Source organism: Amphiprion ocellaris, chromosome 8, assembly GCF_022539595.1.
Source record: "Amphiprion ocellaris isolate individual 3 ecotype Okinawa chromosome 8, ASM2253959v1, whole genome shotgun sequence".
NCBI classification, from domain to species: Eukaryota; Metazoa; Chordata; class Actinopteri; family Pomacentridae; genus Amphiprion; species Amphiprion ocellaris.
Window position 1 is genome coordinate 19,379,620 of NC_072773.1, and position 27,301 is coordinate 19,406,920.

The following is a 27,301-nucleotide window of genomic DNA, read 5'->3' on the forward strand; positions in this document are numbered from 1 at the left end:
AATGTTGGTTAGCAACCCTTTCAGCTTAGATTGCCTCTATCAAATTTTGCTCCAAAAGTCAAACTTTCTGTTTTTCAGTACTTTCATCTCAGCTTGAACACATCTGCTATGTGGTTTGTGCATATAACCCAGATGTACAAATAACACTACATGCTTTAATATGCAGTATATAATTATTACCATTACAATTATGCATGTTATACTTGGTTTGGTTTAATTTTAATACCCTACACAGAACACCAAACGCATTTTAGATAAGATATATTTTATCAATCCTGAAGGAAAATGCTATGCAAGATACTGTTCAGAAAAATTACATAAGAGAGTAAATGCAGCGTGTAATAGAAACGCAGTGCGATATGAGTATGATACATTACTAAATAAAAATAAAATAAGTGAGCTTAAATAGAACGAGAGGTAACACTGGCTATGACTCTGAAGTAATAACGTAATATTGCACATGAAACTAAAATATTCCAAATGATTCAGAAATTGATATTGCCAAAAACTACTGGGAAAGTAATATTGCATATTGCATTGATATTGTTGTTCAGAGTTCAGTGTTTCAGCTATAAAAACAGGTTAGATTTTTTTTTTTTTTATACAATACTTCATCTGTTTTCTTGTGTCTTTCTGCTGTTGTAGCATGTAACCTTCCTTCTGAGTATCACAAAAATATGTCATATCTGGATTTTCTGTGCATTGTTTGAAAAATGATCACTTCCCTCTTAAACAGCTGAAACACTGGAAACTTCAATTTGAACTATATTATCAATGTAATCTGCAATATTACTTTCTAGTAAAGTATTATTTTATCTCTTATTATGTTGCAAATATAAAACTAAATAAAGTGATAATATACACTACATAAAGTCTGCTATATAATATTTATGCAATATGTAAGACTCAGACAGGTGGTGAAATGACAGGAAAATGTTATGAAAAAGTACAAACAGCGGAGCTAAATTACTTATTTTTTAATGCATTTATTGTCATGCTTTCGTTTTTGTTTTTTTTTAGCAATTTCTGGCACAAGAATTTCCTTCAGGATTTATAAAGTTGTATCTTATCTTAAACACTTGCTAACAAGGTATACAATGTTTTATCTTCAATAACCTTTGTATAATATACTAATGTGATACATTACAGTACTTATACAAAGATTTCAGCCATGCTGGTTACCTGTTCCAGGTCTTGAAGGCATTGCTGGCCCTCTTGAACAGGTAACCCTCCATCACCACACCATTAGGAGCATCCACGTTGAACTCCACCTTAGAGTCGTCATATGAAAAGTCCTGAAGGAGAAGAGAAAGAGCTGCAACATAAATTCAAGCTGTCTTGGATGGAGATCAGAGGGCTGCTGATTGCTGTTGCTCTAACCTTTTAATGACCAAACACGAAACTAAACCGTCTTCGGCAGTGAAGCGCTGCATGAGAAATATTCCTGGAATACCAGCAACATTCGATGTGCACTTTACTGTACATGCAGTCCATATAGGACTCATCATAATTTGTGCGACCATGTAGAAACGGTCACGTGTCTGTCCATGTATGCATGGAAGTTGCATGCCACCTTCCTGTGTGGCATACTGGGGCGTTTCATAAGACAACAGATGCGAGAGTGACGCAGATTATTACATAATCAGCGTGATTTGTATGAAATTAGCCTCCAACCTCTTCATGACTAACAGCCGAGCACTTTAATGCCAGCCAACAGGAAGTGGTACACAGGTATTTAGAGCTCAGGGCATAATTATGGTCCTGAACTCTAAATTAGAGAATTCTAGAGAGCACAAATGCATTATTTAAATTTGAGTGTTTTGACAACCTACATTTTAGAAGTAATGTAATATACAGTAGGACAGAAGATTAACTTATCCATAATTGAATTTCAAACTTTGCAAGCATGTAGCCTTCGGAGAAACACCAGAACCAGTCTTCCCTCCGGAGCGAGTTCAGGCTGTTTCTTGTTAACATGCAGAGAATATGTGAACGTCTCTGCTGGAGTGACCCATATAAAAACAACCTTCACCTACTCTGCTGTTTCATAACAGAGAATATGCCCTTACAGCAGCTCCCAACACACCATTAACTTCTTACTGCCTGTCTGAATAATAGAACAACTTACTGCGCTGCACACGTCAGCAGTTTAACTTGTATACGTTTAAAAATAGGCTGAATTTCTGAACACAGGCACCAAAATCCCAGCGTGAGAAAACACATTTTTATACTAAAGCCACAGTCTGTCGCAAATGAAATCACAGCCAACACCTACGGAAATTACCACATCAATAACTGATCTTTAGAATAAGAGAAAAAACATTTGTGAAAAACAAAAATGTAACTGAGAGGACAAATGGTTAAACTGGAATTAAAAATAAAAGTTGAGAAAAGTAAAATCAGCAATTCATATTCGGGGTAAACGTTTTACAACCAAACTCCTTTTAGTAAAACAACTCACACATATATTAATGAAGACAAATCAATTGCTATTCACGACTGCATTTTTCCGTGCAACGTCTCCCAATGTACATTCAGTTTTACATATACACATACAGTTACTGAGGATTATTCCTGTGAACTTTCATCTGAGTCTGTGCTGAGAGAAAGTAAGAGTAGATAATCAGACATGAAGAGAGTAAGTGTGAGGATCATACAGAGTAGAAAGTCTTTAACAGAACGCTCACTTTAAAGCGAAACCAGACATGGTCACTCTTAGAATGAAGTTGAACAGTATCTTTAAAAAAAACTTAAAATATACCCACCAAACTGTGGTCCCAGTTGCAAAAGATTTTCATTTTCAAACGTTTCGTACGTTCCAGCAACATTAAAAATCACAAAGAAAGTAAAAAAACTTGAAAACCAGACCTCCCAGAGTAAAAGTCTGTCTTCATGCTGCAGCTCTCGCGGCGGAGGCTAACACATTGTGCCGCTGCAGCAAGGAGAGTAATCCCAACACTGACATGTGTGCCCTCCACTGCAGCCACCTGCCTGCTGCACTGTGAGCCTCAGGATTAACTCTAATTACCATACAGCTGCCAATGTCTCCACGGCAGGATGCTGTGGACGAACAGTGGACCTCACCATTCACTACTGTAGCTGCTCTTGACCCAAAAACAAGCAGGCTGCTTTGACACTTCAGTGCTGGATTTGCTGCAGTTTTACAACTCCCTGAACACACCTCCCTCGCTGGAGAAGGTGGGAGTTTCAGCCCCATGTTGACCCAGTGGGAAACTATCTGGCAGGCAGCCAAGATCACCAAACAAGCCCCACTGAGAGCTTGATTTACCATCTACAGTGACAGCAGCTCTGCTCACGTCAGTCCCTGCAGTGCAACTAATAAATCTGTAAGAAATCAATGGGATCCATCTTACCTGCAGCCTCTCTGCTCTGAAAGTAGCACATCACAAACACTGAGGCAACGCTGAACAAGCTGTGCACTGGGTGGAACTCTGCACTGCAATCTCTCAGGCCCACAACAAAGATCATCTATTTTTAATGATGCAACGTCACACAGACAGAAACTGAACATAGGTGAATTATTAAACAAGCGGGAGACTTCCAAATGTGATGAGCCAATAAGTAAATTGTTGTGCAGCACCAGGCGGAAAATACACCAGGAGGGAACACCGGATGATCAGACAACGTCCAATGTCCCGATGCTTCATCCACCTGCTGCTGCTGCTGTGCGTAGGTCGACCTGCAGGCCAGGTTGCAGAGCTGGAGCACCAAATGGTGAACCCAGTTGGTAGCAGTGATTACTCAGTCTGCTGTGAAGCCTTTGTTTATTGTCGGTAGGATCATTCTGTGCCTCATTATTACTACAGTTGAACAGCTTTCATCTGTTACAGACCGGCTTTGTGGCGTACGTACCTGCCGGACACCTGCTCCACCGCCTCCACTTAATCCACTACTAACCTGCTTGACTCAACTACAGAGTTACAGACGGTCTTCTCAAATGCTACCCCAACATGAAAACATACCAGACAGTGACCACTCCACAGGCCCAGACTCATTGTGCCAGTGTGAAAGAAGTTGGCACAACGAAACGACAAAGAGCGCAACCTGTGGTGATCAGACAGGCTCAAGTTAATGCTTAAATTGAAAAATGAGATTGAACAACAGTCCTGAAGAGCACATGTTAACAGATCAGTGACCACTTGAGTTGGTGACTACCTGATAAGAAGACCTTCCTCTGGTTTCTCTGAATACTTGGACCCAAGATTTTCCTCTATTCAGCATTGCTCAGGTTTACATTTTGGCCACCTGATGACCTCATCAAATGAAAGCCCAGGGCTGAAACATCATGTGATAATGAGTACATGTGCTAAGACCTATTTTTGTCTACAGAGAAAGCCTTTTTTTCTCTCCTGAGTGACAAGATTATTCAGAGAGAAAAAACAACTTCTAGGACACCTTTTGCTTCAAAGGCAGGACGATATGTTAAAAGAAATTCGTGAACTGTCTTTTTTTTCGGACCAATTTTATGTGAGCTGCACCAAAAAGTCAAAACACAAAAATAATCTGAATTTATATCGAAACACAATTCAGTTTTCAGAATGTTTTTTTTTTTTTTTTGCTAAATGTAAACAAAAAAAGCTCTAAAAATTGTTTTCAACTTCTTGATGTGAATACTTTATGCATATGGTAGTCTTACATTAGCACTAACTGAACAGCTATGGGATTTGGACTTATGGCTAAAAAATATCACTATTTTATAACTCTGCCAGGCAAATAATGAATTTATAATAACAACAGCTTCTGCCCTAAATGTTGCCATTCTTTTATATGTACTTACATTATGTTATGTAGATTAAATTATTTATGCTTGTGCCTTTAGGGCTGGTGAATTGTTTCAACTCTCTTGTTGTGACTTAATGTGATGGAAATAAATTGGAAACTGGTACACTACTCTGGAATCATAATGGTAATAGCAAAATATTCTGTTCTCCTCTGCACAACTATGAAGCCATTAATGACTCAGCTGCGACCAACAGTCAAATAAGTGAAATAGGGACAGAAACTAAAACCTGAATATGAACTTCAGTGGCTTATTTAAGGTTGCTGTCAGTGAGCTACAAAATCAGACGACTACAGCAATATTTGCCCTTGTTGGGGGCAGTAAAAATTGATAATATACTGAGCTGCAGCAGATGTAGAGTTTGAAGTTTATTCCATCAGAAAAGAAAAGCTATGAAGCCGACACAAGTATTCTAAAGGAAGTCAGAAGAATCTGTAAGCTAAGTGATGATGCTAGGGGATTACTATTACATATTAAGCTCATTTTCATTTCTCAGGCTGAAAAACTTAAAACCTGTAGAGTTAGGGCCTTTCTGAAAAATGTATTATTGTCATTAGTCTGTGTTAAGCTGTGGTTCAATGGTCTCATGCAATAACTAAGTTAATGTATCTAAGCAAAAAACATGGCAGCAAAAAAATATAACTGTTTTTTTTCTCATAACATCTAACATTGCGGAGCTTCATGCAGTAAAAATAAACCTGGCAATGCACAGTGGCAGCAAGTAGCGCTGCCCTGGTGATGTAAAGACAGAAATATGGAATAGAAGGCAGAGCATGCGGCCTCGGACAGGACTTCTCCATTAAACCTGCCGTTAAAAATGAATGGCTCTGGCATTTAGATGCTTTCCCTGCACTGTGTGCCCAGCCAGCTATAGTGACAGTCCACGGATGGAGCACTTTAACTCCCTTTCTGCTCCCCTGGTTTTTGCACCGCTGAGTAACGGCTGCCCCTTTGTTCTGTATAAGTTTACTCAAGGCTTATTACACATACTTCATGTGTTGAGGAAGGTAAGGAACAGGAAAAAAATCTCTTTAAAGGAAGGAGAATGAATAACAAAGTAAGCCATGTTGTTCTAAAAGCAGCAGATGGCAAATATAAAACACAATATAATGACAATGTGCACGATTTAAAATCTGTTAGGCAATATTTAAGATTTAGATAGAGTGAAATGACAGAAAACATTATGAATAAGTACAAATTCAGGACTAAATGTCTTGTTTTTATGCAGGACAAGCTTATTCTGTGGTAAACAGGCTGTTATCTATTCTAGGATGCTGCAATGATCTCTTCCCAGTGGCTGATGTAACAGACAGTTTCTATATAGGCCATTCAAACTAAGTTCAGTGTTTCTAATTGTTTTGTATAAATGATTCAGGATGCACTTCATCTTGCCCTCAAGGCTTGTAGAGTCCAACTACAGCAGTAGAAAACTTCAAAGGGGTTTGCTAATGTTCCCTGCTAACACTGAGGGCGACGCTGCAATCTGCCCACACTCCAAACCAAAGATGCGCTTCAAGTGAAAATGAGAATTCAAATGGGAAACAAATGGAGTCGTACTCACCTGCATCAGAGTCTGGGAGGAGATGGTGGCGTTGGGAACATACAAGCAGAAAAAAAAAGAGAAGAAACAGAGCATTAGAGCCTCCAACGGCAGACTGGTTTAAACGAAGATAATACGCTAATCTTTCAGGTTCACTGCACCTCTCATTATCCTCCTTACTGGCTTTCAATCACACTTCAGCGACAAAAAAACATCACCCACCTGCCACAGTAAAAACAATATTTTCATTCAGCGTGGCTTCTGATTGTGACCTTGCTTTTTTCACCACTACATGTCCCTTGATGATGGATGCTGTATGAAGCTTAATGTCTAACAGCTCTGGCAAAAACAGATCAATAAGGCCCTACATGTGACCCAGCCCTTCCCTGTGGGTCTGTCCACAGCACAGAGCACAGCGCCTGGAGGGAGGACACTGGATGGAGCTGTCTGACAGATGGCCACTGATCCTGGGGTACAGAGGAGACAGACATTGGCCTGCTGAAAATAAGGCTTTCTGAATTATTAAAGGAGGAGATGCCAGACAGGGAGTGCAACCCCCGTTTATGGATTCCATTATTCAAACAACAGGATACATACGGTATATTTTTAGAGCCTATTTGAAACATGTAAAATCACTGCTGAACAAAATTAAAGAGTTGACAGCTATACTTAGACGTAGTGAGACTTTAATGCTCTGAACTCCCACTAATGGGTTTGAAAGGCAAATTGTATATTTTACAAAATCAGTAACTGTAAAAACAGAAAGATTTGTCAAAATATCCATTCTTCAGATGCTCGTTGTGATGTGCCGTTAATTCAGTCGACTAAATGTCGAAGCTAAAAACTTTGATATTTCATCAGAATCACTTGATTTTACATTTCATTTCAAAATTCTATGAATAAAAAATTTGTACTATCCAGATTCTGTCAAAAGCAAAAATATTCTGTTCTCCTCTGCACAACAATGAAGCCATCAATGACTAACAGTCAAATAAGTCAAATAGGGAAAGAAACTAAAACACGAATAAAGTAAAACATGTATAGTATGTAGAGTTACCATTGGTTTTCATTCTTGGTAACACCTGTGAGCATTAGGAAAACTATTGTACATATTCATTTCGGTTTTTTATTTTATTATTGAAAAATAATTGGAGTGAGTGTCAGGATCCCGATTGGAGTATCACTCCAGCTAGCAACCTAATCTGTTAGCATGTTTTCCGCTAGCAGACAACTGTTGGCTAAAATGACTAAACTGCTATCACATGGAATGCTAATAAAGTTTCTACAAACAGTAGTGGACTGAATTCATAAATCTTGATCACTTTGATGATCAGCTGAATTTCCTTCTAGTGCCAACATGAAGTTGTAACATGTTCAGTGTGATTCACTGTTGCTTTAAACACTGAAAATACAGTAGAAAATATGTTAAATGTAATATGTTGCCCTCTTCTTATGAACCACATCATCAGACCCGTTATTATTCTGCCAAGGAATGCGGTGGAGTTATGTCATGATCAGCATACGTTTGTCCGTCTGTCTGTCTGTGCGCAACATTACTCAAAAAGGGAATAAAGGATTTGGATGAAATTTTCAGGGAAGGTCAGAAATGACACAAGGACCACCTGATTAGATTTTGGCAGTGATGCGACTTATAGTCTGGATCCACAGATTTGTTAAAGATTTCTGTATCATCGCAAGACAGCAGCACGGCATCACTGTAGCTAAGACAAGTGAACACTACGTCAGCTGCCTGCTGACGATCACATGATTGAGATCCTACTACAAATAGACCACTGCGGGCTTGTCGGGACTTATCCGCCATTAATCATACAACGACTGAGCAGCCTTAGTGGAGTACTGCGCTCTCTGAGTGCTTTTCTTGTTTCCTATCTGTTTTCAATGTATAGACCACTGCAGCATGATTAATCAACTTCGGTACATTTTGCTTCTTGTAGTTTTTCCTCATATTATAAGTTATCGGTCTCACTTCTTTTAACAAACAATTCATCATCTTGATGTCCTTAAATACATCATCAGTGATGGTTTGTGGGGTCATCCGGTGTTTTGGGTCTTTCAGCATCAGCTGTGTTAGATCAGGCTCCTGCTTGTGTCCATGTAACACCACCCTGGTATCTATTGTATAACGTATTGACATGTTGGTCAAATACTGTGATTAATGTAGCTCAGACAGATCTGAAGCAGGTTAGATTAATGTCACAAACAATAATGTGGTTCAGGTTTACCTGAGCATTATTTGAGATTTTGCAGAAACATTAACATACCTACAGAAGTCCTGTTTGCTACCCACAGGTGGCAGTATGTCTTTCCTTTGATTTAATAAAAGGAAAATATCTACAGTTTCACACAGCAGCAGAATCAATAAATGTTTCTTTAAATTGAAAGTGCTGTGTGCATTTATTCTAGTGACGCAGCAGTAACTTCATGAACAAAGGTTTAATGTTAAATAACGCTCTACAAATCCTACAATTCAGCTGTTCCATACAGAGTCCAGGTTTATGTGGTGGAAATATTTGTATTAAAGCTTCTCTGGATTAATTCTGAGCTCCACCACAGCTGTCAGGACATTTTTAGTCAGAGATAAAACTACAGTTCAGAGTTTTAACTATATTTGTGTTATGGGACAGGAGGCCCCTCTGCCTGACTGAACGTTCCTTAAATTTCACTAGTAACAGATTACTGAAGATCAGATTTATTTAGTAATTACAACAGCTTCACGTTGTTATCTGATATTGTTCAGACCCAAGAAACCAGGATAATGCAGTGATAGACACTGAAATCTGTATGTCTATCGATAATAAATGTCACATTTGACAAGGATGCGAGCTTGCTACAAGTCTGTTTCACTCATGATAGTTTTAATTTTTTAACATTTTTGCCCTTTCTGCTGAAACTTTATAAAGGTGAAAAAATAATGAAACACATCTGCTTCATCAACAGCATTTTTTCTCCTTGATGTAAAAGATTATACCTCTGCACTTATTGCCCTGTCCTGCAGCACAACTCCACAAACTAGCAAAGTCACATGATCATCTTTGAAGGTCGTGGTGGTTTGTTAAGACACAATGAAACCTTATTTCACTATGTTATACTTTGAATTTTGCATAGCGAGTGCTACATACTAAATCAAGAGTGCTGCTGGTTTTGTGAGTTTGTGGGTCAACACCCGTCACACTGGATTATTCACTTGAGCATGTCAGTTATTGTTTGTTTAGCAAAGTGAAATCTGAAAATACATCCTGAAGGAGGGTCATGGATGTCTGCAGCAAATATAGAATCCAATAAACGTTAAAGATAATCCACTAAGACCCACATATACCAACCTCATGGCAGTGCTAGATAAGAAGTGAGAAGATCCATCCATACCTGTATAAAGTTTCATAATGGTCCACCATAGTTGCTGAGATATTTCAGCCTAAACCAACCCAACACTGCTATTCATTCGATCACAAAACAAAGCATAATGTCAGCACTTCTCTGCACTAGAAGTGCTTTGAGGCTCCTGCTTCTGCCTCAGCACATACATGTGCTGAGGGTTGCCATATACAGCAGACAACAGTGGGATTAATATCTTCTTAAAACACTTAATTCCACCTGATTTAATGCTTTAATCGATGCCTGGACCTTGTTAGGGAGATTAATCAAACACGTCCCAGCTGCCCAGGTCTAATCCCTCCCCAGTCACAACAGACGCATCGCACCAAGTGGCAGACTGGATGTTGGACGTAGGTGTGATGCACATTCACACTCTGTTAGTTTGTCAGAACAGCTCAGTGGGAACCTTCCAACCTATTAAAGAGTCCAAACATGAGGACTGTAAAATACAATAGAAATAAAACAAACATGAATGGGAGGAGAAACAAACTGTATAAGAGAACCTGCAACAAATCCTTAGGATCAAAGTAAATTCCATTAGTGTATCTGAAAAGCCTCCTCTACCTTTCTGGTCAGTGTGGAGACTTCTTTTTTCTATGAGAAATTAAATCCATATTAAATTTAGGACTACATACACACATACACAACATAATTTAACACCTGTTGCAGAATCATGCTGGCAAAAAAAAAAGAGTACAATAGAAAACCAGTGGAGGCAATATAGTTTTAAAAATATGCTTATTCTGCATTTCCAAGCAGTACACTGTCTAAAAACTATATAGTGATGTTAATTAATGCAACTAATGGATGGATTAAAAAATACATTAACTGAGTGAAGTATTTTAGATAAAAGCGACTCTTGCTTGGTATCAGATGACGACAGCAGTGACTGTGTTTGCTACAGGTCTGATGCTGCTGACTGAAACTCCTCCTTCAGTAAAATCCACTATCACAACAATTCCAGTTTTAGTGGATAAGTGTCTTTAAGGGGTGATCCAGCAGCTGAGTGGTTGAGGTCCAAACCACACGGGCAAAAATGATTTGTCAGTGCTTCAATTTTCAGTTGACCAGACCAGCTGCAGCATGTCTTTACTCTACTCTCTTTATCCACTTTTATGTTTCTGTCAGATAAAGGCGGAACAATCTTTACAAATAAAGAAATGTCTCCAAGAAGCAAAAACAAAAAATCCATAAAAAAAAATCTGTGATGACTCAGCAGCCGATTTAAATACAGTAAAACTGAGTTATTTTATGATTACGCGATTACTATTTGTAAAAATACAGATTTTTAATGTGGAAATTATGCAGTGTTTGCTTGTTTGTATGTATTATAATCTAATTTATGCAAATGACTATTTTGTCTGGGATTTTACTAGTTATTTGTAATTTAACAAAACGGAAAATATGCAAACAAAAAATACTAAATTTTTTATAATTTACACAAAAAACTCTTTCATTCTTTCATTCATTGTACAAGAGGCAAGGGAAAATATTTGAGATGTTGAAAAATCTAATTTAACACACTAAGAGGACTTTTTGGAAGAAATCCTGCTTCATTTGTTCAGAACAGAACAGGAACTCACCCTCTGCTGAATGGTTGCATGTTTATGCTCCATTTCCCTCTTCTCCATGGCCGAATCAATCACCAGCTGATCCAGCTGAAAGTCAGTTCACACAGAAAGGAGTTGCCTGAGTCAAAAGTGCAGCCAGTATCCATGTAGTAGTGAGATAACAGTAATAAGTACAGTAAACGGTACAGAGCAGCTGACTGTGACACTTTCCACTAGCCAACACATGACAAGCCTCCAATCAAATCAATGTTTAGTAATGAAACGCTGATTCAGTTCTCAACTAACGAGCTGCTTCATGATAACATGTGCGGTAACGGAGTCTTTTCTTCAAGGGAAGGAGGCTGAAATCGAATGTATCAAACTGTTTCAATCATTAAGCGGAAAAATTAAGGGACAAATTACGTAAATGTTCCTTGTTTGTAGTTCAGTGAGGATCAATCACAACAGACCGTCCTGGGGGGACGCAACAATACTGCTGGAAGTGATGATGACGATGATGATGCTGTGCTTACCTCAGCAGCCAGTTTCTTCATGTATGGATCGATCTCATCCAGCAGGTTGTAGCCCTGCTGAAACAGTGAGTACTGGGCGTGCATGAATGACAGCATCTGCAGGAGACAGAAATATGAACATGAAGAAGAATTCAGGCCAGACTGTGTCTGTGGAATATAAAGATGAAGGGCGGCGCTGTATCTCCACTGACTCACAGCATCCAGGATCTCAAATTTCTTCTTCGCCTGAAGGACATTGATCTGCAGAGAAAAAGAGAAGATAGAAATATTATTGCAAAAGTCTTGCTTATGCACTACACAGTGGTTCTGACACCTACAAGCTATAGAGACGACTCCCTCTAGTGGACATGATTGTATTTTCCTTATCTGAGTCAAGTGACAAAAGACGAGCGTCAATACACAGCACCTGATGGACAAACATTTTCTTCCTCACTTTTCCTGAGTGAACCCTGTGAATCCCAAGCAGTTTGTGGACATTATTTTTTGCTCCTGTCACATTGTTACTCACTGTGGGCTCAATTTTCACAGCAATACAAAGTCCTACAGCTCTATGGAAACAGTACGACAATGGTTAGGAGGAGAGAGAACTCAAGTTTTTGTGCAGATTGACACAATTACAAAGCCATAAATCATTAAAAACACTAAAAATCAAAAGTTGAATTTGCATATTTAATTATTTTACCACCCAAAAAAGACAAAAACTGTTCAACGTGTACAAAATGCTTCCAAGTTTCCATAGGTGTTACCAGTATTCAGGGGAGAAATGGCCACTTTACATATTGTGGATATTTTACCACTTAGGTTTTTTAAAACTTGCTTAAATATGTTCATCCTATCTGCTCCGTGTAAACACAGCCTGCAGTTCAGCTGAAAAGTTCCTGATTTTTTTTCATGTGGCTGTTCGTCACAGATGAGTCAGTCATGACTTCCCAGTTACGCTGAGGAGTGCAGATTTTTGTGTTCTTTACCAGTTTTGGTCACTACAAGCAGTTTTCTTTTGGTGAAGTTTTAAATAAGGTATATATAATAACGTGACTTTGACAAAATATCATGATTTCAAGTTGAGTTTTCTAACAGAACGGCACCTTACAGATGAATAGTTCAAGAAGAAAGTTACAAATCTGAGAATTCTTTCTGTTGTTGATTACATTTCTGGCTCTGATAAATGATTTTGCAGATTTTGAAAAGAAAACAAGCCTTTTAAACCCATTGGCGGGTTTTGGGGTTAAGAGGGTTAAAGTCTTTTCATTGTATATATCAACTGATCCAAACCTTGAAGATCTGTTGTGCTACATTTAAGAGGTCACTTAGGTATAAAACACGTCTCCCTACAGCTATGACCTCTTCTGTCTCCAGACACTTCAGATTAAGCCTCAAAAGGGTCAGAGCCATGAGAGAAGGCTGATAGGAGACGAACTGAAGAATGGAAAGAGGGCACGGCCATCACGGCCATCACTCTGAATCAGTCTGCTTTTGTTCCCGCAGGCAGTCGTGGGCAGGAGGTTACAACTTGTCAGCAAAGTAAAATCATGCTGCACATGACTACAGCAACGGATGTGTCACATAAGCAGAGGGACGGACACAGACGTCACTGCAGGCTAACGGGCTACATCATGGTCATTTCCTGACAGTACTTTACTGGCAACGTGAGTCTGTCAAGTGGGAATGTAAACGAAGATGAAGACATTTATTATTTGGATATAAACTGATAAAAGGCAGATTTATCCCTGTCATGCAGCTGATTATCCACAAATGTCACACTACTTCTTCTTAGAGTCATTACTCAGTAAAATAAAGCACCCAGACATCTCATAATTAGTGTTTTCTGACATCCAGAAAACTCGGCCGACTGAGACATTCTTTAGTATCAAAAGCAATGCAGGTGATGTGCTGTTTGTTAAGTATGAACAACTGCAAGTACCCAAAGCAGAACATCTTTCCATGGTGCTGATTTGCCAAAATGAAGAGAAAAATACAAATGTTAGCTGCCAGTTACATTTTAGATTTTATCATGGAGATGCTGTAATTTCACAAAATAAACACGTAAGATAGATGAATTGTGAATAAAGCAGAGGTTTCCTATCATGTTGGCAAGTGAAATGGTGAATAAAAGCAGTGTCTGATGTTTAAACTAGTAGAGCAGATGGAGGCACGCTCTGCCTCGTATTGTTAAACAAAGAGATATGGACCTGCATCAAAGTTTAATGGGCTCTGTCTTTGCCCATGGATTCAACAAGCTTTTCATCAAATTTTATAAAATTCAGCCTGATAGTTTTCATGTAATCTTGCCAACAGACAATGGAACTGAAAACATCCCATAACTGTAAAATAACCAAATTTCATAACACAAATAAAGATCAGAGAAAAATCCAAAACAGACCTAACCTTTATCTTTCGTTTTCAACTAGTGATCTCATGGTCCATCAGATTTATTTGGCAACATTGTGCTGAGATCCCACTTTACTACTTAACTTTAGATGCACGAGTTAAAATTAGCTTCGTCTTCAGCAGCTCCAGCAGTCAAATACTGCAGACACACTGATGTATCAGCGTCAACAGTCACATTACGTTGTATACAATAACACACTGGTCAGAGGAGACATTTAGGAGGTATTGGTCAGAGTCGTTTATCGGACCTGCAGTACGTAGTCCAGAGCGAGGTGTCGGAAGCACTTGCGGGTGATGCTGAGCGTGCTGGTGGCTTCTTCCACCTCGTGAGGCTTGTTCCTGGGCGCCTGAGCATTCTTCACCTGCGCTATTTCCATATCTTCGCGCACCCTGTCAAAGTGCTTCTTGGTCTCTTTAAACTTCCGAACATCCCTGACAGACACAGAGGAACAAAGTTTGGGAGAGGAAGCAGCAACTTTACACAGATCACAATTTCAAATCCAGAAAGAAACATCTTAGATATGTAAAGTAGTGTCTCCGCAGTCTCCTGCTTTAGCTGCTTTGCTCTATACGTCTCTGACAACAGATTTGGGCTGCAGAAACTTGTATCATGTTTAATATTTGAACACTCCAAAAAAGGTTTTCGGGGGTTACAAGGGTATGTTTGCCTTTGAAAGGTTGTGGCCTTTCTGCAAATGTGCTGAATTTTTAATAAAGCTAAAATTCTGCAGGGATACGTGACTAATTCACCAGGAATCACAGGTTTACTCACTCTTTCACAAAGTTGTGCAGCTGCTGCTTCACAGACCGCTGGGCTTGATCGAACAGTATCTGAAACAGACGACAAGAACATGTTAGTGCGTCTTGATAACAAGTGGAGTCGAACGGCAAAGGCACAAAGCTCAGACATTGCTGGTGCAGAATTGTTAAGATTACGATTCAAGTCAGTTGTGAAGCCAAAATTTCGTAATTTCCGCTTCTGAGATATGACATATTACTGCATTTCTTTGTCAGATGCTATAGTAAATAGAGCATCATTGGGTTATGGACAACTCAACTTATGCTTTAGGGAAATTATGAGGGAGATTTTTACCATATTCTGACATTTTACACAAGAAAGCAAGGAACAAGTTAATCAATAATAAAAATTAGCTGCAGCTCAAATCACATATCATGTATTTTACATGGCTGCTGCACTTTGGTGAAATGCTATGATCTATTTAAGCTCTAAATGTGCATATTAATATTTGGTACTGATAGTTAGTAGTACGTGTATCGTTTGTAAGTGCATTTTGAATTTTATATTCATAGATTTTGTACAGCAAACGGTCAATTTGTGCCATTTTGGGGGCAAAATATGACTTTGTTGCATTCATTGCTGGTTTAAATGTACCATTTTTTTCAGCTACAATATAAAAACAGTCCACTGGTTCTGGGTGAAGTGAGCCAAACCGGGTCATTTTTAACCCAATAATTTACTTAATGATATTACTATGAAAGCAACACAGCAAATAATATAAGTGGAAGAAGCACTTACATGTGAAATACATTCTAAACATCACTTATTAGCAAAAAATATACTTCAGATACCAAAAGTAAAAATTATGGTAATGCATTTATGTGTACATCATGGATAAATGATAAGTGAACTTTTAACTCCTTTATATACTGCTGGACCCCTTGTAAACCCTTATTGCTATTTACTTTGTTTATTGGCTGTTCTTTATAGTTTTAAAGCGCATCTGCAAAGTTACTTCAGTAAATGAATGGTATGTGTACGTAGCAGAAAATGAAAATACTCAAGTAAAAGTGCCTCATAGTTATACTTAATGAGAGTAAATGTGCTTAGTTATTTTTGTAAACATGCTGCCAATACAACAGTGCATTTTACTATTTCTCCTTTCAGGTTTTTTGGAGGGAGACGACAGTGTGCTAAATTTCCAACCAGCAGAGGGCGACAACATACATCTGTTTTAACCAGATGCACATAAATGATGCAAGTGAGCCATTAATGCCTGTTGGAATGAATGGAGGGGGGATGTCGCTCTGACTTGATCACAACTGCTCTAACACAATAACACGCTGCCTTCAGTTAGGTGTTTTGCATTTAAGATCCCTCCTCGTCTCTTTGAACCCTCTGAGCACATGGTCTGTGACTGCGGCTGCCATCCTGCTGCTGCTGCTGCTGCTGCTGCTGCTAAATAGGTCACTCGGGCAGTGAGGGAGGGAGGAGAGGAGGCTTTTGGTACGATGTCTGCATCCAACGCAGGGTGCAAACCAGTTAAACAGTTCACGTGTTATCACCACAAACGAGCAGCTAGACTGGTTAAAGGGTTTTCTGCCTCATCCTGCCTGAATAATTGGATGTGCAAGTGTCTGTGGGGATTAGAAGATTTGAGTTGGCCAGGCTCTATTAAACTAGGCTTATAGGGTGTTTTAATTCAGGGATTACAGGCGCTGATGATGAGTAAGGCACTTCTCTGTTGTTGCTACTGTCAGCAGTGTACAGAGAGAGCCAATAGCCAGCGAAGAAAAAACACCAATGACTGGAATGTGACTTAAAAATAAAATGTTTCTCAGATGGAAGCGGTCAGTTTTACGGTATTCCAGACACCTCTGGGAGAGACGTGTTTGTTTTGATGGTGAGTTAAGGCCGCCTTTCACTGCTCCATAAACCCACTGGGTCCAAATAAGTGTGAGAGTAAAGTGGAACAACAAAGCCTCTCTGAGAACATGCTCTTTACTGACTACTGCACCAGATGCTGCTTTATCCAAATTGCCAGCGACAAAGTGAAAAGTGAGGAAAGCTTTCCAGCTTCTTAGCAAAGTGGCATGGTCAAACGCCACCCTGTTTGACAGCAGATCACTCGGGTCTGATTGTGGATTTGTGTGCCTGAACGCAGTTTAACAAGCTTTGAGAAAAGCGCAAGTGGGAACTGGAAGCTCGTGCCATCAGGGATTCCCACAAGCATGCGATGACTCAAAACAAAATCAGCAGGGCAGCGGTGTGCGGCGGCCATAAACACTGCAGCGTTGGACTTGTTTGAGCACCGTGCAGACAGGACTGAGGTGGACGGCGGCTCAATGTAAACCGCAGTCTTTAAAAGCTGTCAGCTCCACCTCTACGATGTTTGTGTGTGGCAGTAGAGCTGCTGAGACTTCCCACCTCTGGAGGTAGCCGTGCCTGTTGCATTCCTGAGCTGCCTTGTGGCAAGTTGACACCATACTTTAGTTACACCAAGATGCCACAGGTTGTCTGTGTACAACGTGAACCAGCTGAAATAGAGAATGGCAGTGAGGGATGCTGTATTTTAATTTCACTACAATACAGACAAGGCTCTGGGATAGTTATAATAGTTGGTGTGTCATTTCAACGATACGTGAAATTCACTGACAAATTTTGGATTGATTGCCATAAAAGCAGTGACAGACTTTCAAGGTGTTCAGACATTGACTCATAACAACTAACCTGCTTTCGTCAGGTCAAAATCTCCACTTGTCAGACACTGCACTTGACAGGATGTGTTAAAAAAAAAAAACAATGCCCAATTTTCCATTAGCTTAAGCTGTTCTGCCTGAAGGTAAGGTGGAGCTGTGACCCACATTAGCACTGTGGAGAAACAGTGTAATGAATGATTCCCATTATCTCTTCAAATGCAGTTCTGTTGACCGTTTCACCCTGATCCACTGATGGACTGTTGGTGGACATAACATGCCTTAAAATGCAGCAAGAAAAATCTGCTAGTTGCTGTAAATCAGGACAAAAAAATTTTAAGTTTTCAAATATTCAAAACTTGGATTTCCAAACAAAGCTTTTGCAAACATCTTCTGTTTCTTTGCCAACTACAGTAACACACAACACAACAGTTTGTGATGTGATTGTCGGCTAGGCACCTTAAATAGAATGCAGTTGCATCATTAATATGCTTGACAAGACAAGAGAATCTTTGGCATATAATTCTCCTTTATCTTTCTGCTTTGGCGCTGTCAGTTTACTTTGAAGGATTCTATCAACTTGAAACCACACTTTGGCCATATAAACACGTATCCTGATTTCAGCGAAAGTATGGGGAAAAAAGAAATTAGGTTTACACCTCTTTTAGCATTGTGCATCTGACGTCATGAGGTTAATGTTTCTTCAAAAATTTTAGTTCCAGTCGTTTTCTTCCAGTAGGATTTCAGAGTGGAGACAAGGCAAGAACGCTAAGAAATTCATGTTTTACATTTTACATTTGGGTAAAGCAAATACTTAAGTTGGAAAAACTGGAAATTTCAAGCGGCTAGACTAGCTAATAACGTTATAGCAGAGCAGGCTGTTCAACTGAGAGGAATCAGATGATTTAAATTCATCTAATTTAAGCCAGTTACATTAATATTACTTAAACTTGATTCAGTTGCTAATTAGCCCCTGTTGTGGCTACAGATTCGTCATGTTAACAATATGAACAAAATGTCCCTTTGTTTGGACTTGAAATCTTCTTAGCAATTACACACTACAATAACATTTTACTCTCATATTTGACAGATCTCCACAAACAATGGTGCTGGAATGTGGCTGAATTAAAAAAACACTGTCAAACATGTTAGTCAGTCAAGAATATCTGGCTATATCTCCATCGACCTGATATCAGAGCTGAAGAATGAGACCTGCTGCAGACACCATCACAATGGGCTACTGTATCAGTGTACTAATGCACTTTCACTGGGCCAGCATGTTGAGACAGAATAACGTAATGAAGTCAGTCAAGCAATTATCTTAAGCTCCACTCCCTGCACAAGAGTAAGCACACAACTTCAGCACTTCTGTCAAAAATGTCAGTGTGGCAAAAAATGCTGTTGTTTTTAGACATTACTCAGGAAGTCATACATGCTCCTTCCAGCAGCGCTGAAGTAAAAAATACATTGTGGTTGCAACAGTCAATCTTTGCCATCAACACAGATCTCTGATCAAGGGCTTTGGATGTGGTGGACGCATCAGATATTTCCACGAAGGATGACCCGGTAAAAGACGAGGCAGATTCTTGAACAACTGGGATGTACTACCCCAGCAGCATGTAAAAGGGAAAACGGACACGTAGTTTGTAATGTTGTCCGATTTTGCTGTGGCACACATAGCTCAAACAGAGTTGGGTTAAAGGCTGAGCTAAAAAATGACAGAAATTACTTGCTTGGACTTTATAGTACAGCAGCTACACAAAACATTCTGTAAAAGATGTTGAAAATGTGGGAGAAAAGGTGCCAGAAAAAATACATAAAATAATGAAATATTGTAACATTCAAATACTGTAAAACATAACAGCATCTAAAAAGAATTTATATTTTAGCTATAGTCAAACAGCATAATTTCATAGTTGTAAAAAAAACGCACAACTATTTGTTAAAAAAAAAGATTAAATGTGAACATTATAGTTAACATAACTTATCTGTTTTTTTACAGTCAACATGCATTTAATACTTGATGACTTGACTAAATGGGATTTTACTATTATCTGTAATTTAAGAAAACAGAAAATTTGCAAAATAACATTTTAAAAGTAATGTACAAATTTTAAAACTTTAATACACAAAAAAAAAACAGCAAAAATCTGAAAAATGTTTCCTAATTCAAATACAGTAGTGTAATTTAATGGCCAAACATAGTAAATGTTGTTTTTGATCAAACCGTATTTACAGGTTTGATCTTTTTAACAGCTAACATGTGAACGATTCGTATCTTAATTTTTCAGTGATTTTACTAGATATTATCTGTAATTAAGCCCAACTGCAAAAATTGGTAAAATAACAGAAAATCGTTCAAAAGAAACAGTTTTATGACCTTGGTGTTTTGAACGCTTTGGGTGAATATAACAAACAGGTTAATTAGTGAGCTTTAAGACAATTTTGTTAGCTTTGGACAGATTCAGGATGGCCGTTTCTACCGGTTTCCAGTCTTTAAGCTAACCGAAACAAACCAGATGCAGCCAACATTTTGCTGCAAGACGTTGTTGCTGCATAGCACGACTAATAAACTAGCAGCTGTGAAAGTGATGAGGAACAGCAAAGAGTCAGAAAACAGTGACATCTGTACTTGCTCAGTTAAAGCATCATGCGCTCCCTTTGGGGACGCATGTTCATATATTTTTACTTTGTGAACAAAGAATGCAGTGAGGAATGATTGGGGTTGCATTTGCAAGGAGAAGTGCCTTCCTGCTTTGTCTTGCTTTGTTTTCCAGCTTCCAAAAATAACCGAGACACTGGCATTGGCATCTCACATGGGAATTCACTCATTCAGTATATACATCCTACTGCAGGAACATCTTATTTCAAAGGCATTAAAATCTGATACTGGATATGAATCTGAAAATCAAATGTAGCAATAACTAAAACATGTTTTCTCTGCGTGTGCCTGCTGTAAATCACATCAACCCCAACATATGAGCCTTTACTGTTGTCAGTGCATTAAGACTCGCATATGTTAGTCTCTTTGTATCTCTGCCAGTCTCCCCTCATTTCTAATGTATGTTCATAGAGTCAAACACAAGTCAATAATTCATTGAGTATTCAAAAGGAATTTTCTGCTTGAACTGAATAGAAACTGATAAAAAATGTCGGCCTGATTCTGGTGATGTGAAAGAAAAATCTATTGTGAAATCTTTGGAAAAGAAAAGACTCTCAGGATCTGAGCGTAAGTGAAAAGAGCTATACTTGGCCTGCTTTTGACATTCATACAAACAGAGCCTGTTTGTTCTGTTGTGTGGTATTGGACTGGCAAAGGGAGCCAAGCTATCAGGAAATGGAGGGAAGCAAGGGCCAAGACTCTTTTATACTTTCTTTGGATCCGAGTGATTGCTTGTCTGTGTATGCGCTCAAACATACGTGCTGTTTGTTTCTTTTCTGGGTTACAAAGGCATCCGAGCATTGCTGCGACAAGGGCGGCTGGCACTCAGAGGTCCCATTTGTACGGTGCCATTTAATATTCTTGAGTGTCTGCTGTATAGGGAGAGCACAGTGGCAGCTGCACTGCAAAGTATGCACACAGAGGGACGACCTTCACAAGTAGCAGATATAACCATCATCATTTCTTATTCATCGGAGCTCTGCTGGGGTCCCTCGGCTCCAGGAGCGGCGCACACTTAAATGCACACGGTGTCTTTCCTGATTAAAATATGTACGCGTCAAAGATGCCAAAAGAAAATGTTACTACGCATCGTTCGCTCTCAGGGGCGTTCCTCATATCGCACTGCACTTACACCCATCTCCTCTGTTCTGCATGTACATCAAAGAAACCTTTGAGAGACAATCGTATTAATGTCCAGTCAGACTCTAGGCTCTAATAGACAGGAGGGAGGAAGAGGAGGAAACAGGAGGCTGAAGGCCCAGCTGAGCTTACAGTAGAGCAGGCCAGCTGGTCTCAGGCCAAACCACACTCTCTTATGGTCTCTAAAGTGTGACACAGTGAACCAGACAAACGGGGGATCTGTCAGTCTGACAGCAGCGCTGACAGACGGACGGATATCAGAAGTCTGCTTCTGATACAAGATGGCAAGCAGCGGGAACAGAAATTCACTACGACTGCCAAAGCTCCAGTGTGAATACATTTACACAGGGATCAGCAAAATGAAAGGCATCCCACAATCCAATAAAGCATCACACTTCACAGCCTCAAACATTACTAGTGATGCTGCAAAGAGTACAGAAACATATATATTACTAGTATCACTAAAGAAAAAAATACTTCACACATACAGTAAGGACACATTCCAGTGTCCATCCTTGTATAATATATAGTATGACAGTAAAATTTACTATGTTCCAATATGTATCATGTCAAATGCAGGCAAAAATACCAGGATATCCTTCTACATCCAGCTGTAGTCATGGTATGCAGCAGTACATACTTTCTAAAGCAGCTGCAGTTTCTACTAAAAGCAAAAAGGGAAAGTCTGTGATTTGAAGTGCAGCCTAAATTTAGACATTAGGATCGTCTCTTTCCTCTTACTGAAGGTGTGGCTCATCATATTCCAGGGATTAGCTCTCTTCTCCTGTGTGATTTATCCTCTCCTTTACGTGTGGAAAATGAATTCTGCCTTCCCTGAGGAAGCTGTGCAGCTCCATGATGCTGCGATCATCCTGACAACAAAGGTTACTGAAACATGTTAAACGTAAGTTAAATGTAAGTATTGCAAAGATAATTAGGAAACAAAAACTGTTTGCACAATTGTGTACCTGGTAGGTATGTCAGCATTTGTAAAAAAACAAAAAAAAAAACAAAACAAGTTGTAAATTGTATGCGGTTTTGCATTGCTGTGTAAATATGTAGTTTGTATGTGCATTTACCAGCCAAATAAGTGTGTATGGAACCCTTAAACTGTTAGCAAGCAGCCATCAGGTTCCTCCTGATTGGTTGCTTCATATGCAGCCCTCTGCTCCCCCCTACATTCCCACTTTCATTGATAGTATCAGTATTGTTGATTGAACAGTTCTCTTCTTTCCAGTTCATGGCTTTCACTCAACAGTTGGTTAGCTGACTGAACAAGCAGGAAAGGTTAGTTTAATTGAGTTTGAGGATGGCGCAGCTGCGGAAATGAAAAGAAATTGGGTTTCATTCTTACAAAACTAATCACTCAAGCTTATCCGATTCATTGCGAAACCTGGCCTCAAATGACTTTTTTAAGGTTATATTCAGTCATTCAATTCAGTTTTACGTGAAGCCTCAGTTTACAGCAGAGATCATCTCAGGGCACTTCACATAGTAAGGTCAAGATCTGAAAGATTATACTAAGAGAAAAAAAACAACTAAACAATGATTCCCTTTGGCCAAACACACGGCGGCAGTGGCAGTCATGCTACTGTTACTGAGCGACTGACTGCACTCCAAAAACTTGAGAACAATTTGAGGTTTTATATCGGCTTAAGTGCAGGGCTTTTTCTGTACTATGGTCTGGCACATGACCTGATGAACATTTCAAACTGTTATTGTAAAAGAGCTGTAGTTTTTGTACACATAGAGAAAACAACCACAGTTATTTATAGGCTCATTTTGTTACCTTTAGACAGAACAAGGCTAGTGGTTCCCCTTTGTTTCCAGTCTTTCTGCTAAGCTAAGCTAACCAGCTGCTAATAAGAATCACTGTCCTAATGTTTGTCATTCCTGTGATTTCAGCCTTTATTCATCACTACTACACTGTTGCAGGGTTCACAGAATTACATTCAAAACTTTGCAGTGAATGCAATTTAAAACCTGTTTTACAGACAGACTGGTCAAAATTGACAACGATAAAACTAGAAGGGAAAATATGGCCGAAAATTATGTATTTCCAGCAGTCATGATGAAATTAATAAGACCTGGACCAAGATGAAGAGCAGAAAATGGACAAATCGCTTATCCATGCTGAGCTGATTATCTTCTTTGATACTGCACTGTTTGATCCAGGAACTGGGTTTGCAATCCACAATCCCAATCTCATAGTCTACTGGTGCAGAATATCTCCTGACAATCCACGATCACATACAGAGACATTTTATACTAAACATTACTGCCAAACAGCAGCCAGGAAAAAATAATCCTCATTCCTGTAAATAAAATTTAAGACTTTTTAATTTCCCACTAAGGTCTTTTGTCAAGAGAACCTGAACCCTCACAAGAGACATGCTATCGACAGTCACGCACATCCATACTGTACACATGCCACATGTAACATGTCAAGGTTGTACAGGGTTACTACAGTCCAGCGGCTAAAGCTAATCCAGGCCTGCCTGAGCGACCCAAGCCATTAACCCTCCATTTGTAAAGCTGACCTCCCTCTCTGCCGACAGACTGGGGAGGAGGGAGTCGCTGATTTGCGATGACACATCTTTGCTGCGGCTTCAGAAAGGAATGTGATCCACACACATATGCTCTGCACTTTACAGCATCATCAAGCACGCAACGTGTTCAAGCTAATGGACTTCAAAGGGCCTCAGAGGAGCAGGATGGGGGCAGGATGGGGGCAGGATGGGGGCAGGATGGGGGCAGGATGGGGGTAGGATGGGGGCAGGGGGTCAGCGGCCTCAGAGGCGAGGAGGGGAAATGACTCGGCAGTAAAGCACAAGCTCTGTTTAATGTCAGGGACACATGTGGATGAAGAAAATACAGTAACAAAGCTGCAAAGAAGGAAAATATTATTTCACTTTTACTGGTGAAAGCCTGCAGATAGGTGCTTTGAAAACTAGAAATGGCCTTTGTGGTACCTGCCATGGACAGGATTTATGAATAGTAACTAATGGTCTTATGCTTTAAAGATGAACTATAAGGCATCAAAAGAAACAAAATGTTAAAGTTCTAATTATATTATCCCCAAAATTAGCATTCAGTGACGATTTATTTGATGCACATACGAAACCAGATATTTTTTTTTCAATATTTTGATTGACATTGTCAGAGAGGCATTAACTCTACTACATATGCTACATTACAGTATTACAGTCCAGTACAACACAAACACTAACTACACCTTCAGTTTTGCAAGTGTACTTAATGCCCTACTCAATACATGGTTTATGATATACTGTGTTTTCTAGTACACTGTCAACAAGTTTAACTGGTTGCTGGTGTATAGACTGATGATGAATTAATAAAGACATGGCTCCATTAATAAACACTTGAAATGCTCTTTTATCCATATATAGCATCAATTATTCATATATTGCTTTTAAATAATAAATATTGTGGACTTGGTTAAATGATTTGTAGAAAAAGGTCTAAGGACAATCTGGGCAAAAGTGCATTTAATAATAGCCAACACCAACTATTTAAACATTTATACCCTCTATTTAAGTATACACTGAATTGCTAATTTTGAAGGTTTTATACAAAAAAAAAAAAATTACGATACTTGTCCATGGGAGGTTTTCACAACCCGGCAATCCAACATTTGTATAAATGGCCTTAAAGTGAGTTTTAATGTATCAGCTAAATGTTTATTAACTATTAATGAAGCTGTAGTCCTTAATAAAGGTGTTCATGATGCCATGTCAGATGTTTTCCTCACATAAAAGCATCTCAGATTGTCTTTTTGGCAATCTGAGATGTAGCACTGACAAAGCAACAGACAGATTTAATGATGTCTGACAGAAGCTGGAATCACCCCCGGTATCATATTATATCCATCTTATATATAAGTGAAAACAGGACCCTTGTGTGGCCCTAAATGCTAGGTAATATTAGCTTTATGTTGCTCTGTCTTGATCTACTGTATGTGGAACACATGGCCGACTTACCATGTGATAGTTTATGATCTCTTGGAGGCTTTCCCCGCACTTCTCCAGGCACTCCTGCACAGAAAACAACACGAAACATTCTTTAACTACACAATACATGCAGAAATATTCTCATAACCGCTGCTGCATTTGCATTTTTTACTATAAAGCAAGCACATAAAAGCTGTCACAAACTAAAACCACAATGTATTTGAATTCTAAATGGAAGAAAATGAAAAGATTCGCATGTAAAAACTAAGTCAAAGCTGGTTAATGTCACTGAGGTACACTTGAACCACGTACGGGAAACAGAGCTATAATTGCTGGGCTGATTCACTTCTCTTTTGGTTTTTTTTACAATGGAAACTACAAATGTGAACAAGACTTTAATAAGAAACTTACAATTAGTCATACAGCTGAAGCCAGGAGGGCTTTTAATAGTACTTAATGTCAGCAGCAATGAAAATAGTCCAAGATACTGGTGTTGCGAGCCGAGCCAGAAGTAAGTTTCCAGGCCCGATCCGATCCTCACTGACTAATCTGTTAGTAATCAGGTTTATTCACACACAAACAGAGCTGGAAGGCTAACGCCTAAAGACAAGGAAAGTCCCCATTCTCCAAGGCCACAAAATGCAACAACCATATCCACTAAATAACAAATACAGACAATAAAAACAACAGTAAAGGTTGTTGTAGTGGATGAAACTGAGACAAGATGAAATGACTTGGTTTGGGCGTCATCAGAACCTCACCGAGATCATCTCATCCTTCTTGCACTGCTGAGACAGATCCCGGATGCCGTTGACAAAGAGCTTGTTGGCGCTGACATATGCCTTTCCTGCTTCAATCATCCCACTGCATAGCTTCACCAGCTGTGGGGAACAGAAAGACATGGGGTTAAATAAAGGTATCATAGCATAATGTCGAAGCTTTCACCACACACATCATATTAGCAATGCTGTAGTTTCAATTAAGAACAAAGAGGACTTGAACGTTATCTAAGCTTGTGTAGAGCACATATGTGAGCCCTGAGTACTTGTAGAATTTGATGCTAGCGATGTTCACAATACATAACCTGATCTACGCGACTATTGTATTTGGCAGTCACCAGTAGACTAACAGAAGCTTATTTGAGACAAAGAGTGTAAATCACACTAAATAAAATCAATGTGTGCCATGTCTGTATTTTAAGATTTGACCGCGCCATGACTCAAAGGAGGAGCAAGATTTTCACAATTTGCCTTGCCCTTCATCTTTCTGTGCCTCCTTAAGAGGCTTTTGGCTTTGTGTTTATTACATTATTATAAACCATATCTGTAACTTCTGGATAGTTAAAATGCTGTCCAGAATGATACTGTTAAAATTACAGAGTGAATCCCGTCTAAATGGGGCTTTCTTCAACAGAATGACATTCTGAAACAACAATTAGAACTTGATGTAAACCGTACTGCATATTGAATCATTGAGAAACATACAGGTCATACTCACAGATGTCAAATAAGGAGTTAGGATTGCACTGCATTGCAAGAAAATTGAGATTGCACATGTAATCGTGACAAGACTTGGTAAAATGTGCTCAACCAGAGGGTCCATGTGATCATCACTAAGGTACACACAATGCTTCAGGCCAGCGATTTTTAAGGCTCATCATCATTTGCTCAGCCACAACACTCCAACTTTTGTTTCTCCATGTTTTTATCTCCACACATGGACAAGCATGGAGGTCATACAGTTGCATGTTTTCTGTCTGCTCATCACCTGTGTTCACATGTGGTCGTGTGTGCAGGTGGGCTCCACATGTTATCCCCTGACATCAGCATGCCACCCTGCTACAGAGCCCTAACATTATCCAGGACTGGATAAATGATAACAGACTCTG

General features: G+C 39.2%; 1 protein-coding gene across 1 annotated transcript in view; it reads right to left on the reverse strand.

Annotated features, from left to right (window-relative positions):
* Positions 1 to 27,301, reverse strand: part of acap3a (ArfGAP with coiled-coil, ankyrin repeat and PH domains 3a) — an 82,086-nt gene that overhangs the window by 14,904 nt on the left and 39,881 nt on the right. The window contains exons 3-11 of the mRNA XM_023261421.3: positions 26,175 to 26,294; positions 25,444 to 25,497; positions 14,978 to 15,036; positions 14,454 to 14,637; positions 12,013 to 12,057; positions 11,818 to 11,913; positions 11,318 to 11,392; positions 6,363 to 6,374; positions 1,183 to 1,295 (exon numbers count right to left, since the gene is read on the reverse strand). Coding sequence (XP_023117189.2) covers positions 1,183 to 1,295; positions 6,363 to 6,374; positions 11,318 to 11,392; positions 11,818 to 11,913; positions 12,013 to 12,057; positions 14,454 to 14,637; positions 14,978 to 15,036; positions 25,444 to 25,497; positions 26,175 to 26,294 — 758 coding nt within the window. The remainder of the gene's footprint in view (positions 1 to 1,182; positions 1,296 to 6,362; positions 6,375 to 11,317; positions 11,393 to 11,817; positions 11,914 to 12,012; positions 12,058 to 14,453; positions 14,638 to 14,977; positions 15,037 to 25,443; positions 25,498 to 26,174; positions 26,295 to 27,301) is intronic.